This window comes from Rhinatrema bivittatum, chromosome 14 (genome assembly GCF_901001135.1).
Source record: "Rhinatrema bivittatum chromosome 14, aRhiBiv1.1, whole genome shotgun sequence".
NCBI classification, from domain to species: Eukaryota; Metazoa; Chordata; class Amphibia; order Gymnophiona; family Rhinatrematidae; genus Rhinatrema; species Rhinatrema bivittatum.
This window is the reverse complement of record NC_042628.1, coordinates 6,082,386-6,102,188: the sequence shown is the minus strand read 5'-3', so window position 1 is coordinate 6,102,188 and position 19,803 is coordinate 6,082,386. Positions and strand designations below refer to the sequence as shown.

Sequence of the window (19,803 nt, the reverse complement as noted above, 5' to 3'; positions counted from 1 at the left end):
GTAGAAATTCTCTGAATTCCACTGGCCTCTAGTGGAAACAGCAAACTCTGTATCATGTGGCCGGGAAGGGTAAGTAAGTGAGGCACAGCGCATTTCAATCATTGCTGCTCCGTGACCCAAACTGGTAATTACTGGAAGACAAGTTATTCCGGTATCATTGGTGTGAAGCATAAGTATGTCAAGCAGAACAATAATTATCAGTGTTGGCTGCTGCTGCTGCTGCCGCTGTGATGAGCCGATGAATCACTCATAGGCCCGGCGGCAGAGACCTCCGCGCACATGACCGCCACCTGTTTCCCATACCCTAGCCCCAGGTTCTCCTAAAGTCTGCCCCATGGAAGACCAGAGAGGGACCCAAATGAAAACCTCTCCAGCCTGGAGAATGCCACTCTGGGTTCCTTTGCACGCTGTCGACTTCTTAAACAGAAGGAAAGAAACTGCTCACCTTCTCATCCCAGTGCACTGGAGCCATGGAACTTATGGGGGTCAGCAAATGGTAAAATCTGAGTATATTTAAGGGAGGGGTCTAAAAAGAGGCAGCATCCATTATAAAAGGAGGAGAGGTATGTTATCAGAGCTATGTTTGGACCACAGGGGCCATGGGATTGTAGATGAATCACTTTGGCGAAGACCTTTTAAGTTGTGACACCTTTTCAAGGACCAATGGCCGTAATGGTCTTTTTCTGCTGTCATGTTTCCATGTGTGGTAATGCACGAACTGTTGTGACCTCGCAGGTCCCCTCTTCAGAAGACCTTGACCCAATTCAGGCAGATCTCCAGTGGATGTCAGGATACGTGAGTAACCTGTAGGACCCTGGGTCACCTTATGACGGATCCCAGAGTACATGGCTCCTGGTAGCGGCCTTGGCATTCTCCGTAGAGGATGGAGCCATTTCATTTCATGCATCACATGTGCTGTGCCTGCAATGACTTTATCATGAGCTGAGAAGATGCAAAGTGCCCAAGCCTACGGATTGCATGGAATGAATTCCTCCCGAGACTGCCACGCGCCTTCAGGGTGAATAAGAAGAAAGCCTAGACAAATTAATTAACTCAGAAAATGTGGGCAAAGCTCGTAGTGTCTGATTACCAATACCATTGTGACACTGAGATATATATATATATACATATATATATATATATAGGGAGTTATGGTTCCCTCACACATTCCCTTGTCAGTGTGGTTATGTAAACGGATATTAAATGATTTGCTTGGTCACGTGGTGAATGGCGGTGACAGGGCGAGGGCCTCTGGTCTCCCGGCTCTTCACTCTAACAAAGCCCATTTTAAGAAGCAGCTGCGCTCCAGGTGTTATTGTCACACCAAGCCCTGATATTTCACAGACAAATCCTTCCTCCCTCCTCTGCACTCTTCTAGCCCCCAAACTCCTCCCTCTCCACGGGTCACACGCGGGTCATCAGTCACACGTATGCAGCCGCAGCCAATTTTCCTCCCTGCTCACAGATCTGCTAAAGACCCTCACTCCTGTCCTCTCTCTCCTGATACATATTGGTATAGTGTTACGAGGCACATGCAGCTCTGTGCAAGTGCACGAAGAGGCAGTTTCTATGCCATAGAGCTTACAATCTGGACAGACTTTGGGAATATAATTTATTAAGACAATGGTTAAAACCAACGAGGCTGTGATCAGCAGAACCTCAAAACGAAGGTCGCTTTCTCTCTCCCTAATTCTCCTCCATTCTCAGATCCTGTCAGAAAGTTCATCTCTTCCTCCCTGCCCTGGAGTTTTAACCCCTCCCCTCCTCATCACTCGCCCCCTGTTCTCCTCGCCTAACCTGTTCCATCAGCTCCGCCTCGTCTGGGTCTTCCTCTTCCCCTTCTCTTGCTGGTGATGGGAAGGATGTTTTTGGCATTCTGTCCCCGCACTGCGCTGTGACTTCAGGGATCCTGAGAACATGAAATCCCACGGGGAGCCTCTGCCTCGCAGTGCCCCGTCACTCAGGCCTGCAACATGGGCATTAGCCTTTTCAGCCCAAGCAACCGGAGACGACCAAACTGCTAATTAAGGCTCAGAGGCATTATTTGGGGTGCCCTGCTACGTGTGACCCTACCTGGAATGCCCCCAGCCCGTTCCCATTTCATTGCAGTGGCAGGACTGGTGCCAGTTTCTGTGGCGAGAAGACTGACTGGGAAGGCCTGTGTGCAGTGCTGCACTCCCACCAGCAGGGGGCCTCAGCAGGCCATGTTTCCTTGGAGGTCCTGCTGGCGGCCATGTTCCCTGCACGGCCAGAGCTTTCAAAGCAGGCCTCACTCACACTGGAGCCCCCTGGCTTCCGGGGATAGCCTTAGCCTTGGATGTACTGGCCCCGCTTTGTGGCCCTCTGCTGTCCCAAGTTTCTTCTCGCTTTGCTCTTTCTCCTGCTTTGTGGCCTACGTTTCTGGCCTTCTGCTCTGTTTGTTTGCCTTGGTTCCCCTTTTCACGCCTGCCTTGGGTTTTGTTCTCTGTTTGTCCCTGCGGCCGGCTGGGCCTCTGCGGGCGGAGCTCCTGCTAAGTCCTGCCGGCCAGCAGAACCGGAGCGGGAGGAGGCCTGACATCCGGCCAGGCCTGCTCTGCACAGCCTGCTCGGGGTTTACCCTCTACCGGCGAGGGTGACAGAGGGGCATGAACGGAGTTACCCCTGGCCCTTCTCTCCACCCCCTCTCCCGCCATCGGAGGGCTGATCATGGCCGCTTCTTGAAACGCGCTGCAGGGTTATTTCAGGTTTCGTTTTGCTTCTGCCTCTCAGCGCCTTTTACCTTGTCGGTAACGCTGTCCTCAAGGCTCCTGTCTGATTCCCATTTTCTTTCTGTGCTTCCCGATCCACCTTTCTCTGCTCCTCTAGCCAGGGGCAGCACTCGCCCCTCACTGTCCCTTCTCTAGTATCCACAAAGTTTGGAATAAATGTAAATATCCACCGAAAGCAGCATAGCCACAGCCTGAACATCCGGCCCCCAGGTCCCCTGCGTAGCTGGCCAGAGAGATGCGGCTATGTGAGTGCCGGCATTTCCCCCAGGACCCTGCCAGATGGACCTGGCTGAAAGTTAATTCTATCAATACAAATCATAAACTGATATACAACAGCGCAATATGGGGCAAAACAGAATAGCAGTTCTTCTGTAAGTCATAATTAACAGTATTATGTGTAGACTAGAGCATGACAAAGCACTTAGGATTTAGGCCAGACTTCATCTGAACTAGGGAGTTTTGGATAATTAGAACTGATTCAGCTCCAATAAATCCTCACTTTTCACCTCTAGGACTGGCGGGATCAGGGGATGGGAGCAGGGATACAGAGCCTGTCACCTCTAGGACTGGAGGGGTCAGAGGATGGGTGCAGGGATACAGAGCCTGTCACCTCTAGGACTGGAGGGATCAGGGGATGGGAGCAGGGATACAGAGCCTGTCACCTCTAGGACTGGAGGAATCAGGGGATGGGCACAGGGATACAGAGCCTGTCACCTCTAGGACTGGAGGGATCAGGGGATAGGTGCAGGGATACAGAGCCTGTCACCTCTAGGACTGGAGGGATCAGGGATACAGAGCCTGTCACCTCTAGGACTGGAGGGATCAGGGGATGGGAGCAGGGATACAGAGCCTGTCACCTCTAGGACTGGAGGAATCAGGGGATGGGCACAGGGATACAGAGCCTGTCACCTCTAGGACTGGAGGGATCAGGGGACGGGCACAGGAATACAGAGCCTGTCACCTCTAGGACTGGAGGGATCAGGGGATAGGTGCAGGGATACAGAGCCTGTCACCTCTAGGACTGGAGGGATCAGGGGATGGGTGCAGGGATACAGAGCCTGTCACCTCTAGGATTGGTGGGCTCAGGGGATGGGTGCAGGGATACAGAGCCTGTCACCTCTAGGACTGGAGGGATCAGGGGGCGGGTGCAGGGATACAGAGCCTGTCACCTCTAGGACTGGAGGGATCAGGGGACGGGCACAGGAATACTGGAGGGATCAGGGGATGGGGGCAGGGATACAGAGCCTTTCACCTCTAGGACTGGAGGGATCAGGAGATGGGAGCAGGGATACAGAGCCTGTCGCCTCTAGGACTGGAGGGATCAGGGGATGGGAGCAGGGATACAGAGCCTGTCGCCTCTAGGACTGGAGGGATCAGGGGATGGGAGCAGGGATACAGAGCCTCTCACCTCTAGGACTGGCGGGCTCAGGGGATGGGAGCAGGGATACAGAGCCTCTCATCTCTAGGACTGGCGGGCTCAGGGGATGGGTGCAGGGATACAGAGCCTCTCACCTCTAGGATTGGCGGGCTCAGGGGATGGGAGTAGGGATACAGAGCCTCTCACCTCTAGGACTGGCGGGCTCAGGGGATGGGAGCAGGGATACAGACTAGAGCCTCTCACCTCTAGGACTGGCGGGCTCAGGGGATGGGAGCAGGGATATAGAGCCTCTCACCTCTAGGACTGGCGGGCTCAGGGGATGGGTGCAGGGATACAGAGCCTCTCACCTCTAGGACTGGCGGGCTCAGGGGATGGGTGCAGGGATACGAATGAAATGAATTGGAAGTTTCAGTTCACTTCCTGCTTAATAGATGCAGGTAACTAGCAGGCCCTTCAAGACATTTGGCACCTACTGATGACAGCCCAGGTAGCTTGGACTGAATGCTCTTACTGATAGCCGTGGAAGCAGGACAACAGGGGCATTTGGGGAAACATCCTCCACAGGAGGCGGGAGATCTTTCATGAGGCCATTGAGAAGAGGTAGGGGCGACCGCCAAGTTTGCCTGATGGAAGCGCCAGCCCTGGATACACAGCAAGAGGAGTCAGATCCTCCCATCACAGTGGGCCGGGCCCTCCCCAGTATACAGGCAATGGAAGAGCTGCACGGGAGAAGACTGAAAGAGCCTAAACGTGGACTTCTTCCTTCGTCTTGAGCCGTAATCTGCTCCACAGTGAACCGGCTCTTTTAGAGTTTCACCTTTAAGGAAAAGGGCTCTATGTAGGAACTGCTTGTTGTGTCAGTCTCTCTAGTAAGAAAACAAATGTGTCCCTGAAGCCATGCATAGCGCTGCAAACACTGCACCCTTTGTGGCAGGCTCCTCGCTGGGCAGAGGAGTGGGCTGGTGGGGGGAGGCTGCCTCTCCCCTCGGCGCAGACGGCAGGCCTGATAATCCTCAAGCAGACACTTTGCAGTCTTGTTAACTTTCCCATAAATAAGGCATCTGCTTCCTGCCTCAGACTCTGACAAGGCGCCACATGTTGCTGGGAGATCGGCCTTTGCAAGAGAAGTAAAGGAGATTGCTCATTGCACGTTAAAGAAGAAAAAAAGTTGAACTCATGCCCAGAGGCTTGCCTTGAACAACGGTGGAAACCTTCACAGAATTCCCCCCCCCCCCCAATAACCTACGTCACACCAGGGGATCCACACACAGTATCAGAGGCCGCAAGAAACATGACACTGACAGAGCAGATTAGCCCTTGCACCTTTGTTGTAGGCATTGCATTTTACCTATGTTTGTTGTATGCTTATAAATGAGGATCACTTACACTTTAAACTGATGTTTCTTTGAAAGTGACCTCTTTTGATCTGTAGTTAGTCAATATCCCATGGGAACAACCCATTCCAGCTGCAGTTTCCCCGCTGAAAGGCGCTGCGCTATGCGACGAAGAGGATGGCAGGTGGTATGTAAACATGATGGCTTGGATCCTTGATTTCCAAAATGCCTCGGATGAAGTTTCACACAAGCACTTTCTGTTTACAGTTTCCAGGGATGTACTAAAGAAAAGGTGTAACATGGAGTATACGAGTGGCCTAAGGACTGAAGACTACATCATCTCTGACAAGAGTTTAATATCTTTGCTAATGGAATTTACGCACCTGCCACTTTTATTGCCTCGCTTTCACTATTAGTAGTTTGAGAAAGGTGGTGCAGGAAAGGGCTGAGTCAGAGGGTGTCACCAGCAGCCCACCAATAGGCTGCTAGTTCCCATAAAAGGATCCAGCAGAGATGGAGGAGATAAAGGGTGGGCCTTGGTCCAACCATGGCCAATAGGCTGCTAGTTCCCATAAAAGGATCCAGCAGAGATGGAGGAGAGAAAGGGTGGGCCTTGGTCCAACCATGGCCAATAGGCTGCTAGTTCCCATAAAAGGATCCAGCAGAGATGGAGGAGAGAAAGGGTGGGCCTTGGTCCAACCATGGCCAATAGGCTGCTAGTTCCCATAAAAGGATCCAGCAGGGATGGAGGAGAGAAAGGGTGGGCCTTGGTCCAACCATGGCCAATAGGCTGCTAGTTCCCATAAAAGGATCCAGCAGGGTTAGAGGAGAGAAAGGGTGGGCCTTGGTCCAACCATGGCCAATAGGCTGCTAGTTCCCATAAAAGGATCCAGCAGGGATGGAGGAGAGAAAGGGTAGCCCTCGGTCCAACCATGACCAAACTGCAGGTACTGATACCTGATACCGTACTGAAAGCCCTGGCCAGCAGTCTGAGGAGGGGTTGTGTCCTGGTGTAGTAAGGGAAGCCAGAGCACATTAGAGGTGAAGGACAAGTATGGTCGGGTATTAGGAATGCCCCCTGGAAGTTGGGGGAGGGTATTTTTTGCCATGCTTGTGATTTATCTCTCCGATCCCTTCGAAAGCGACCATCAGTGCTGTTTGTTGACCGGAAGAGGCTTCATTAAGCAGTCACTGCCTTCCCTTCCCCTCCAAGCTTGAACTCACCACCTCCATGACAGAGCCAGGCCTACCCAGCCCAATAGATCCTGTATGAGATTTTACTGACTGGTAACAGCATTCACCCTTTTCTGACTACTCAGCCTTTTCTTCTGTTTCCCTTTGCTGATGGGTTTTCCTTCCTGTGCTCTTCTGCAAAACACTTAACTGCTGCTGACCTTACACAAATGCACGGGTAGATTTAAACCTCTATCTGCCAAAGTAATCTTTGTTCTATTTATCTTCATCAGAACCAAACGCTAAAAAGCAGTGAGACAGAGAGGGGTGTCTGTGTGTGTGTGTGTGTGTGTGAGAGAGAGAGAGAGGGATAGAGTGCTGTTTGCACCTGATGTTTGCATGTGAGAGACAGACAGAGCAGTGCACAATGTCTGCATGTCTGTGTGAGAGAGAGAGACAGCAGAGTTTCTGTATCTGGTGTCTGTGTGTGTGAAAGGGACAGAGTGTGTGTGAGAGAGGGAGACAGCGAAGTTTCTGTATCTGGTGTCTGTGTGTGAGAGAGGGACAGAGTGTATGTGAGAGAGAGAGACAGCGGAGTTTCTGTATCTGTGTCTGTGTGTGAGAGAGGGACAGAGTGTATGTGAGAGAGGGAGACAGCGGAGTTTCTGTATCTGGTGTCTGTGTGTGAGAGAGGGACAGAGTGTGTGTGAGAGAGGGAGACAGCGGAGTTTCTGTATCTGGTGTCTGTGTGTGAGAGAGGGAAACAGCAGAGTTTCTCTAGCTGGTGTCTGTGTGTGAGAGAGGAACAGAGTGTGTGTGTGAGAGAGAGACAGCGGAGTTTCTGTATCTGGTGTCTGTGTGTGAGAGAGGGACAGAGTGTGTGTGTGTGAGAGAGAGAGACAGTGGAGTTTCTGTATCTGGTGTCTGTGTGTGAGAGAGGGACAGAGTGTGTGTGTGTGAGAGAGACAGCGGAGTTTCTGTATCAGGTGTCTGTGTGTGAGAGAGGGACAGAGTGTGTGAGAGAGAGAGACAGTGGTGTTTCTGTATCTGTTGTCTGTGTGAGAGAGAGGGACAGAGTGTGTGTGTGTGAGAGAGAGACATCGGAGTTTCTGTATCTGGTGTCTGTGTGTGAGAGAGGGAAACAGCGGAGTTTCTGTATCTGGTGTCTGTGTGTGAGAGAGGGACAGAGTGTGTGTGTGAGAGAGAGACAGCGGAGTTTCTGTATCTGGTGTCTGTGTGAGAGAGAGACAGCGGAGTTTCTGTATCTGGTGTCTGTGTGTGAGAGAGGGACAGAGTGTGTGAGAGAGAGAGACAGTGGTGTTTCTGTATCTGGTGTCTGTGTGAGAGAGAGGGACAGAGTGTGTGTGTGTGTGTGAGAGAGAGACATCGGAGTTTCTGTATCTGGTGTCTGTGTGTGAGAGAGGGAAACAGCGGAGTTTCTGTATCTGGTGTCTGTGTGTGAGAGAGGGAAACAGCGGAGTTTCTGTATCTGGTGTCTGTGTGTGAGAGAGGGAGACAGTGGAGTTTCTGTATCTGGTGTCTGTGTGTGAGAGAGGGACAGAGTGTGTGTGAGAGAGGGAGACAGCGGAGTTTCTGTGCATGGTTCCTGTCTGTGTGTGAGAGAGGGAGACAGCGGAGTTTCTGTGCATGGTTCCTGTCTGTGTGTGAGAGAGGGAGACAGCGGAGTTTCTGTGCATGGTTCCTGTCTGTGTGTGAGAGAGGGAAACAGTGGAGTTTCTGTGAATGGTTCCTGTCTGTATAGTACAGCTGTGCTGCTCCTGGATTCTCGGCAGGTTTTGATATTGTTTGCATGGAACATGAGAATTACCCAAAGATGATGTTCAGGAGTTTTTGGGGTCAGACAGATGTAAGCGTGCATGCCCGTACGTTTGCACAGATTTGGGCTGGGGATGACTGGTGGTCTATGGTTTATTTCCTTTCATTGTTACTGTGTTCTGTGGAGTAATGAGATGAGTGCCACATAATTTTTTTTTTGTTTTTAAGACTAACGTTGATCTTACTTTACTGAGACTGAGAATTCCCCGGGTGAGCTCTCACTTTCTCGGATGAGGAAGGCTCCCAGATGCTTCCGTTTCAGGAGCAGATCTTCTGCCACCTGCCTGGAGATTCTGCCTGCGTACCACCTGCGGGGGGAAGGAGAGAAGGGAACAGACAAAGCAAACAGGACTCAGCAACACAACCTGAACAGCTGAACATCACCCGCTCCCCATCCTCTAGACATATAGTGTGAAACTGGCCAGCTTTTTAAAATTACGCAGAAGACCCTTTGGACTTTCTTATTAACACCAAATATTCAAAAGCTGTGTTCATCCCATCAAGCTCATACATCTCATTAAAGAGGTAAATTGAATAACACAATAACTTTGTTTTATTATTGTTATTCATAAATTAGAACAGTAACATTAATCTTGGAATATTATATATTTTTAATATAAATGAAAGGTTTTCATGAGATAGGTTGTGCCGTGAAACATTTTATTATGTATATATTTAAGGAAACATACATAAATTGTCGAAATACATTTCGTTCGTTTAACCTTTAACCTCTGGTTTGCTAGTGGACTGAATTACTGTGTCCCGAAATTATGTTTGTCTAAAAAGTGTGCCACCAACATGAAAAGTTTGGAAAGTTCTGCCCTAGAGAATCCCTGGGAGAACGTTACTCCCTCCCTCTCCTCGCATGACAGAAAAACTGGGTGCAAGTGGCAAGCATTTGCATAGACTGCAGCTGAGGATATGACGGCAGCAAAAGAGCAAATCACGGCCGGTGCTTCCGTTAGGCAAATTAGGAAGTTGCCTAGAGTGCCAAAATTTAGGGCATGGCAAAATCCCACCAGCATAAGGAGGTAGGAGGGAGTGCACTACTGGAGCCACTGCCGCTGGCAGGAGGGAGCGCTGTGCTGGAGGTACTGTGCTGGAGCCACTGCCGCTGGTAGGAGAGCGCGCTGTGCTGGAGCCACTGCCGCTGGCAGGAAGGAGCACTGTGCTGGAGCCACTGCCGCTGGTAGGGGGGAGCACTGTGATGGAGCCACTGCCGCTGGTAGGGGGGGAGCACTGTGCTGGAGCCACTGCCGCTGGTAGGAGAGAGCGCTGTGCTGGATGTACTGTGCTGGAGCCACTGCCGCTGGTAGGAGAGCGCGCTGTGCTGGAGCCACTGCCGCTGGCAGGAAGGAGCACTGTGCTGGAGCCACTGCCACTGGTAGGAGAGAGCGCTGTGCTGGAGCCACTGCCGCTGGTAGGGGGGAGCACTGTGATGGAGCCACTGCCACTGGTAGGGGGGGGGGAGCGCTGTGCTGGAGCCACTGCCGCTGGTAGGAGAGAGCGCTGTGCTGGAGGTACTGTGCTGGAGCCACTGCCGCTGGTAGGAGAGCGCGCTGTGCTGGAGCCACTGCCACTGGCAGGAAGGAGCACTGTGCTGGAGCCACTGCCGCTGGTAGGAGAGAGCGCTGTGCTGGAGCCACTGCCGCTGGTAGGGGGGGAGCACTGTGATGGAGCCACTGCCACTGGTAGGAGGGGAGCGCTGTGCTGCAGCCACTGCTGCTGGTAGGAAGGAGCACTGTGTTGGAGCCACTGCCGCTGGTAGAGGGGGGAGTGCTGTGATGGAGCCACTGCCGCTGCTAGGAGAGCTGGAGTCACTGCCAGTGGTAGGAGGAAGCACTGTGGTGGAGCCACTGCTGCTGGTAGGAGAAAGAGCTGTGCTGGAGCCACTGCTGCTGGTAAGGGGGGAGCGCTGTGCTGGAGCCACTGCCGCTGGTAGGAGGGCTGGAGCACTGCTGCTGGTAGGAGAGAGCGCTGTACTGGAGCCGCTGATGCTGCTAGGAGAGCTGGAGTCACTGCCAGTGGTAGGAGGGAGCACTGTGGTGGAGGTAAGTTGTGGGAGGAAGGTGCATGATCGATGTTTTGATTAAAGTGCCAAATACTCTTGCACTGGCCCTGCCAAATTGGCTCATCTGGTCTGCCTAATAAACTGGAAGGAGGAAGGCTCAGAAGAGATGTCAGGAAATTCTTCTTTTCTGAGGAGCCCGTGGGTTCCTGGCATAGCCGTGACAGGTCTGGGGCAGATTCAGAAGGCCAGGGAGAGTGGTGACTGCTGTGTCTGCAGTGAGCAGGGGCAGTTGGGAAAGCCTTGTCTGTGTTACTGCGCAATCTTCTTCATGGTAAGGTTCCCAACATTTGTACAGTAAGTGAGGCAGGGCTCGGCCTTCAACAGCAAGGGGACTTGGTGCACCCTGGAACCATCGTCTGCTTCAACACAGGAGCGAGAACCGGCCCTTCAAGGTTGCTTTTCCCAGTGCTCAGCGTCTCTTCTCCTGTTGTGAATGGCAGGAACTTGGCAAACCAATGTTTCTTCCCCGCAAACTTTCTGTGAATCCAATGCATTTCAGTGGGAGATTAAATCCTTTGTCTCCTTCACATCAGATGCCCCCCTTCCCAGCGTCTGCCACTGGTGGCAAGGATAGACCAGGGAGGGCAGGTGTGGAAACGGAAGGGGCAGTGTGTTAGGAACCTGACCTGACCCGATTAATAATTGCAGGTTCCAGTTCAGACGTTTTCCCATTTCCTGAGTAAACATAATAGTGGCCCTGCTATTACAGCTTTTCATTTCATGACCCAGCTCCTGTGGCCTGAGGAGCCCAGGACACTAAAGGCTGCTGTGGCCTGGACCGCGACCCTAAGATGACCCAGTCTTCGGACTCTGTGCTGATTCCAGCGCTCAGTCCTGTTTTCGGATAGCGTCACCCCCCCCAGCGTATTGTGGGGTCAACTCCCTCTTTCCACAGCTGGCCCTTGCCATCTTGGGTTGAGTGTGGGTGCTCCTTGGGGGGGGGGGGGGGTCATCAAAACGGAGCTGTAAGACTTGAAGTCCTTCCTTTGTGCTAGAAAGACGAGGAGTGGCAGAGCAAAGCCCTTGCAAGGACAGAATTTGGGTGGCCCTGCGTCACACTTGGTTGCACCGTTGCATTAATAGGTGAGGAAAATGCATTCCTATAAGTGCTGGGTCCTGCACGTTCAGCCCAGCAGAGGCAACTGTGACTATTTTACTGCTGCTTCGCTCTCTGCCTCTTTTTATCGTGCAGGGAAACACCTTCAGGAGGCAGCTGTGCTTGACTGGTGACAGACAAATGTCAGGCAGACATACCAGCCCCTTCCCGTCCCTGTGCGGAGAGAGGAGAGGAGATGCTCCTCATATACTGCCAGGCAGAGGAGGTGGGGTGAGGGCAGGGACAGGGTGAGGTTTGTTTATTCGGCTTAACAGGGATCGGGCTCACCCTGACCTGTCTTAACCATCATTACAGCAGCATCTGCGCACAGCTGGCCAGAACCCCAGCTCTATTCTCACGCTGTGGCGACACCGTGCAGAGGAAAGAATTTCACATCGAAAGCTTTATTTTCTTCGGATTCCTCGCCGGAGTTTTCTACGACCCTGGCCACAGCTCTGTTCCCTTGGCTAGGCTGCCGCTTCCATATCCCCCCCCAGTGAAAGGCTGTCCCGGTCCCCAAGCCTGCACCAGAGCTGGATTCTTGTGCTAGAGCAACGATTATAGACCGCAAGAGCGAGCCTGGGCCTCATCGGCTTGCACATCTTTCCTGACGTGGGCTACTGTGGCGGGTGAGAAGGAACTAACAATTATAGTGAATGCATGAGGGGGACGCTCGTGAAACCCACATCTCCGAAACTGGAGAGCTTGCACGCATCGGTCCCCTGCAGGCAATGGTCCACGTGAATGTTCATGCAAGTAACTGCCAAAAGAAAGCGGTTAATTAAGCAAAAATAGCCTTTGAATACACAAACTTACTTAGCCCCAAATGTGGACAAGGCCGATCCTTTCCTGGGAAAACGGTGTCTCCGCAGTTTAGTGGAAAGAGAGAGCCGGCTCTGCCCGGCAGGGTTTGGTTCACTTCTGGACGGGTCGGAATCAGGGGCAGAGTGAACTCCAGTCCCATTTCCTCTTGACGGGCTCTGCCCCTGCTTCAGGCTCCTTCTTTCCATTACATGCGCGGATGCCGTTTTCTCGGGAAAGGATCAGGTTTTTTGTATCCAAAGGGTATTTTCAGTTAATGAAGTGATATTTTAGCATCCGTCTTAAGTGCCTCCCACAAAACCAGCTAAACCTTTCTGTAGATGGTTGTGCGGGGAGGACCTCTGGTTTAGGAGATGTTCTCTCCAGATCTGGTGTCTACGAGTGCCTCCCTCGTGCATTCACTGGTTAACCACTTTCCTTCTCTGGCTGCCAGTGTGGTTTCCAGCATGGACAGGAAATGCTGGCAGATAATAAGCAACACATCCCCTGTGCCTTCCTGCCCTGCTCTCGGGGGGGGTTCTGCTCTTCTCCCTCGCTTCCTCCACCACCCGGGTCCCTCCCTATCTGTCCCATGCAAGCTTAAATCCTCTCACTCTCTGAGCTCCTGCCACCTCTGGCTGGGCCTGTTGTAGGTGGCCACAGACATCCCCTGTCACTGACCTCCGACCTCGTCATTTCTCCACGTCAGTACACTGATGGTCCAATTGGGCTGCTACAGATGTGCAAATGAATGCTTACAGAAACGGGACGTTCTGCCAACCACTGGCAGTCACTTTCCCTTTTGGGCCTCTGGTAGAAGTACAATTTCCAAGCCAATAGTGATCGGTACTTACGGGTGTGGTTTGACTTTGATGTAATTCTTTGGGATGAACCCTTCTGAGCCCCATAGCTCTGCCTTATACCAGTTTTGGTCGTCTTCCATATTCAATATCTAAAGATAAATAGAATCAGAGTTCACTGCTGTGGTCCATTCCTGTGTTTAATGCCAGCTATAGATGGGGATACCCGGGTCTCAGACAGGGCTGGAGTCTGGTGCTGGTTGTTGTAGGAACAATGATTTTTTTTTTTTTTTTTTTATACTGGCAGTTTCCTACTGCTCCTTTTGGGGCTTTCAGCTCAGTAGAGACTGGCAACTTGCCAGGGATTTTTCCCCTCCCGACTCACCGTGAAAGTCCTCAGCTGGGGGCCAGGCACTATGGTTCTTTCTGGAGTCCTGCACCCAGCCACTAGGTGTCACTGTTGCACGACGGCTTGAGCTCCCACCAACCCTTGGATCATGTGAGTGCTGCTGGCGCAGCACCCTCAGCCCTGGGGACTGGAGCCAAGACCGCCGGGTGGCAGAGCGCAGCAGCCACGCCAAGCTGCTCCTCAGCCACTGGATGAGTGCGGTGGCTGAGGAGCAGCCTGGAAACCCTTGCAGAGAGCATCTGATTTGTTGCAGGGAAGGGGTTTTGTGACGGCAGCTTGATCTGGGTCACACTTTCCGTCCTGCCATTATGCTAATGTGCGGGGGACCCTGCAGCTGTGCAAACAGAAAAACCCAGGTTTCACATCACGGTGGAGGTGCGTGTCAAGCACCCTCTCCTCATTTGCATGTTTCACCGTGTGCTTGGGTTTTGCAGCTAAGAAGAAGATTTTATTCATTTCATAGCAGAAGACTTCCCCACATAGGCTGTAGATTTTGTTCAAAGCCTTATTTGTTTATTTATTTAGATTTTTTTTTATATTCCGCTTTTCAGCACTTCAAAGCGGGTTACATTCAGGTCCTGTAGTGCATTCAGAAAGCATTCAGACCCCTTCACTTTTTCCACATTTTCTTACATCAGAGCCTTATTCTAAAATGGATAATTTGCATTTTTCCCCTCCTCAGTCTACACTCAGTACCCCATAATGACAAAGTAAAATCAGGTTTGTAGCAATTTGCGCAAATTAATTAAAAAAAAACAAAAACCTAAAATATCACATCTACATAAGTCCTCAGACCCTTTGCGCGGCTCTCTGAGGCTCCTTTTGCAGTGACTGCAGCCTCCCAGTCGTCCTGGGTACGACCCTACAACCTTGGCACACCTGGATTTGGGGATTTTCCCCCATTCTTCCCTGCGGATCCTCTCAAGCTTTGTCAGGCTGGATGGGGAGCGTCGATGCACGGGCTATTTTCAGGTCTCTCCAGAGATGTTTTGATTGGGTTCAAGTCCAGGCTAAGGACATTCACAAACCTGTCTGCTGAGGGTCTTTGTCCTGTTGGAGGGTGAATCATCGCCCCAGTCTGAGGTCCAGAGCACATGGCCTCCCTGACTTCCTGCTTTGGATATATTTTTTTAAGTTTTTACTGTGAGTTTTTGCCTCTGCAAGCAGCTTCTTTTCAGATTCTGTCTTAGCCTGCCTTGTCGATGTTTTACATTTAACTTGCTGCTGTATGGGTCGGTCGCTGCTGAGACCTCGCTTGGAATACTGTGCACAGTGCTGGAGACCCCCACCTTCAAAATCAGGATGCAGTTGCTCCAGAGAGAGGCTACTGAAATGGCCAGTGGTCTTCGTTCTAAAGCACACGGAGTTAGACAAAGATCTAAACATGTACACCCCAGAGGAAAGGCAAGATAGGGGGGAAATGAGAGAGATATTCAAATATCTCAAAGGTTTCCATGCACAGGAGGTGAGTGAGCCTTTTGCAATGGAAAAGAGGCTCTAGAATGAGGGGTCATGGGATGAGGGTGAAAGGGGGAGACTCAGGAGTAATCTCAGGAAATATTTCTTTACGGAGTGGGTGGTGAATATATGGATCGTCCTCCCAGTGGATTCAAGAAGGCCTGGGATAAAGACAGGGGATCTTTAAGGAGTGATGAGAATTACAATGCTAAATTAATTGGATGGACAGGCAGACTGGATGGGCCATAAGGTCTTTGTCTGCCATCTTGTTTCTATGTTTCTTGACAATGCTTATGCTTGTTCCTATTTTCTTCAGATGGATCCTTCTTCCAATCTTTTAAGGAAGTTTTTTTTGGCTAAAATAGCCTCTTTCACTTCGCCTTTTAACCAAGCCAGCAGTCATTTGGCCTTCCTTCCACCTTTCTTAATGTGTGGAACAGATCTGCACTGCACTTCTAAAATGGTATTTTATAAACCACGTCCATGTCTGTTGTTCACTCTTAACCTTGTAGCTGCACCTTTCAGTTTTTTTTCTATCAAAGTCTCTCTCTTGAAAGTTTAGTGCTAGAGCTGTAGATTTACTTATTGACCCCTTCCAGCCATTAAGTCAAATTTGATCATGTTATGGTCACTGTTGCCAAGTGACCCCACCACCGTTGTTACCTCTCTCACCAAATCCTGGTACTGGTAGAGGCCCTGTTATCTCTTATGGTTTCACAGTGAGTAGCTTTGCCTGCTCGTAACCCGCATGCAATAACGAAGGAGAACAAAGAAAGTTGCCTCTGCCAACACCTGCCAGTATGAAGCACTGGCTACTTCTCAGCTGCTTTAGCTTTCTTGTGGGTTTTCTAAGGATCGTTTTAACGGTTGTATGCGCAGTAACGTACGTGGTTTGTGCTCCTACTGCCTGCAGCAGCGCTACTGCTAAACCCAGTCTGCGCGTACAGCAGCCAAGCAAGCCATCTGCTTTACAAAAAACCAATCCATGAGCGCCGTGGGTGGCTGCCACCCATGTGCACCCCACCCTGCATTCATGGCAGCAGATAATGTGACCCATGCAAGAGCTCTGCACCCACTGCCTAGTGCCTGACCAGTGAAAAGCTTTCCAATTTTGACGTGTGTGTCCCTTTTAATTATTATTTTTTTTGGATCCTCTGCCAAATCTCCAAGGCCTCCTCCTCCTCCTAAATCTGCGAGCGTTTGTGCAGAGGAGAGAGGCCAGCACCCTCACTATGGAGGTTTGGTGACAATTCTTCCCAGCGGACGTGAGCTTTTACGTGTCCTACGATGACGAACGTCTGGCGGTGGATGAGGACCTTCTTACGCGCAGCTTGTGCGTGAAAGTGCAGGGAATGATTTCCTGCTACAGTCGGACATCAGAAGCCGAGCTTCAGCACCTCTGGATACTGTTGGGCCAGTGGATTGTGCCACGGCCTCCCGTGGAATAACGAAGGACAACGTTTTAATGATCCGCCAGCGTTAAGGTTCACCCCTCACCCTCCTGCTGCCCTAACATCCTCTCCTCCAGTCCCCCTCCTGCTCCAGCGCTATAGCATCCCTTACCTTCAGAAGGTCCCCTTTGTTGAAGGGAAGTTCATCGGTCTCTGTTGCCTGAAAGCTGTACAAGGCCACAGCCTCCATCCTCCCGCTGCAGGGTCTAAGCCGGTGGCGCCTTCGGCGGCTGCTGCTGAATATGAAAGCCGCTCGCCGGGCCCTGTCAGCCAGCACTGCCAGTTGAGAGGCTGGGGGGGGGCCCAGGGTCGTCCGCGCAGCTGTGGCGAGGGGGCCTCCTCTCTGCAGATGTTCTGTTCTTTTGTCCCACCTTCTTCACTCACAATGCAAAAGTTAAAAGCAATTCATTTCCTGTTTGTTAGATCGAGCTGACTGGAGCGATAACTTTCTCAGTGAAACAGGAAGCCTCCCACAGAAAGGACGGGCCCCTGCCTCATGCTGCTCTTGGCCTGTGGGAGGGAGGTCCTGCTCCAGCCCGGGGTCCCATCCCAGCGGAAACGCTTCAGGCTGCTGTTCTCGAGGTGCAATAATCTCACAGCGAATTTTTTTGGCGTAAACTGCTGTGAATTTGCTGCGACTGGCTCACAGGTAGGGAGTACTTTCTGCCCAGCAGTGACAGCAGGTAGCAACGTTTCACGTGACACAGTTAGCAACTGGATTCAGAGCAAGTGAAAACACTTATTAACCCCGCTCTTTGGTTTCTGCTTCATACATCCCATCCCGCGGTACCATCAGAACTCACTGCTTTCCTTACCGCCAACCAGTGCTGCATCCTGAGCGAGCAGAACCAGAAGGCCATGTGCGGAGATTTCATGAAAACCTTCTTCCCATCTCTGGTACAGAAATGTGCACATGGTTATGAGATCATTGGTTGTGTAAATGTCAGTGGGACAAGTACATCGTGAAATATTAGACACCGTTTTTCTGGGCAGGAAAGAAACCAGGCAGGGCGTGGAGTCAGCTGGTGACCCCTAAGCCAATGGCAGGGAAGCTTTTAACATGCTCTGCATCAGCCAATGGTAGTGCCACTTTGAAAATGCTTGATGACATCACAGTGTGCTCTGGCCTGTTTCCCCATGCGAGCTCTCCTGTCTGTGGCACAAATCTGAATGAAGTTGGATGTTTAAACGTTAATTGGGGGGGGGGGGGGAGGCGGACAGACACACAGACATGGTGATCTTACAAGGGCAGATTCCTTGTAGGAAAGTAGATTTTAAAAAAGTCTGCACTGCAAGTCAGCTTTCCCAGTGCCCGCTGCAAATGTAATCAGATGAAAGTATAGCGGAGACCTGGGGATTTGGGTGAGTGAGGGAGGGTCCCTCATCCAGGGGCACCGCCAGCTGAGCCGGAGCGTCTCGTTACTCACCCCCAGGGAGGGCTAACGTCCGCAGGTTCTTATGGGACTAAGGGGTTTGCTGGGTACCCAGACCAGGTCGCAGGTGCTCCCGTGCAGGTGTAATTAATTTCCTGCATGGATTTATGCGCACGCTTTTGGACAACGTCCACGTGCATCCTTCTCTCTCCCCGGAATACCTCTTCCTGCTGCAGGTAAATGTCTGTGTGAAATTGGGCGTCACGTGCGGTTTTTATCCGCACAACTCCCCGGTGCACTTTCCAAAGGTCATTTACGAGCATAAAAGCGGAATAAATCCTCGTAAATGGTAGAGAGCCAGGGGCCTGGCATTTGGGGTAGCGACAGGTAGAACTGGCAGGTGTGCCCCGCGTGCAGCACCGAGTGAATGGAGAATCCCCTTCCTTCTCTGGGAGGCCTCTGTATTCCTCTCAGAAATGATGCAGACTGTGAGGGCTCTTAATAAAGAAGCAAATGAGCTTCCTTACACGCAGAGGAGCCCAGTGCGTGTGCTCTGATTCTTTATGTGTCTGTGCAGTTGTGGCCACAGGAGAAATCCTTCGGGAAGGGTAATCTGCCCGTTCCCTGACAGGAGGGGCAGCTTGAACTGGTTCTGGTTTCATGGACTTTCAGTCGACGTATTTAGAAAAGATGGAAACAGGCGCTGCAGTCTCCTTCAGCTGCACAGCTCCCCGGCCACGCTCGGGGGTGCGGTGACCTGGGGGCTGCTGTGCCGGCTGAAAGACTTTATCTGCAGGTACAGGAGTCCCATCCTGTAACACTGAGCTCACTATGACGCATCCTCTGACCCTCAGACCACCCTAGCACCTTCCTGTAAAACTTAGCAGCAAGAGTCAGGATATGCAGGAAACATCTGAGTCAGCGAGGGAGAGAGAGAGAGGGAGGCCTGGGCAGAGCAGGAGAGAGGCTCAGCCAATCTTACTCACAATAATGTCTGCATGTGAATGCCAGAAGTCTGGATAGTAAGGCTGGAGAGTTATAACGTTTGGCATTATATAAGGATATAGACAGCAGACCTGGTGGACTGAGGATAACCAATGGGACACTGTGAGAGCAGGGCATAAACTGAATCGAAGTGATGGGGCAGATTGAACTGGGGGAGGGGGGTGACGTTATATGTAAATGATGGCAGAGAGTCCAGCTGTTATTTTATAAGGTTTATGTTATGTTATGATCCGTTTTAAAGTTAAAAGCCATCTCTGTTCTTTGTATCGCCCTGAGCGAATGTTTTTGTTGTATTGTAAACCGTTGTGATATTTATTTTTTAAATGAACGTCGGTAGAGAAAAGCCAAAAATAAAATAAATAAATAGCCATGGGATCCTTCTGCACAGAAATTCCATGCGTGACGGCTAACAGTATAGCAGTGGGGAGATACTCCTGGCCATGAGCACACAGACCGTGAAATGCAAGCTGAAATTCCAAAAGCAAAGGAATGTGGCAACTCAATAATAATGGGAAATTTAAATTGCCCCAGCAATGTTTGTGTCAGTGTTTCGGAGGAACATGCTAGGGGGGTAAAGGTTTCAGATGCCATAAATGATTGATTCGCGGAGCAACTCAGATAAAATGTATCCCATTCATTAAGAAAGGTCAAAGAAAGACCAATTGACTGCCAGAGTGGTTTAATGGTGAGGCGAAAGAGGAAGTTCAAGCAAATATACTTCGTACAACTGCTGCCCCTGGTCTTATTTTGTGGAATTTAGTTTTAAGATGCACACAGGGAAAAATAACCCATATTGTAGTTACACTGTTACCCATCCAGGAAAAAGATCTGCGCATCATAGTGGATAAGACATTGAAATTGTCGGCTCAGT

General features: G+C 51.1%; 1 protein-coding gene across 2 annotated transcripts in view; it reads right to left on the bottom strand.

Annotated features, from left to right (window-relative positions):
- GRAP (GRB2 related adaptor protein) overlaps positions 1-17,222 on the bottom strand; it is a 40,791-nt gene extending 23,569 nt beyond the window's left edge. The window contains exons 1-3 of one of the 2 annotated variants that reach the window (XM_029577227.1): positions 16,667-17,222; positions 13,291-13,388; positions 8,654-8,776 (exon numbers count right to left, since the gene is read on the bottom strand). In XM_029577227.1, the coding sequence (XP_029433087.1) occupies positions 8,654-8,776; positions 13,291-13,388; positions 16,667-16,744 (299 nt within the window). In that variant the 5' untranslated portion in view covers positions 16,745-17,222. The remainder of the gene's footprint in view (positions 1-8,653; positions 8,777-13,290; positions 13,389-16,666) is intronic. The other variant, XM_029577226.1, reaches the window with a different exon arrangement.
- Between the last annotated feature and the right edge of the window lie 2,581 nt (positions 17,223-19,803).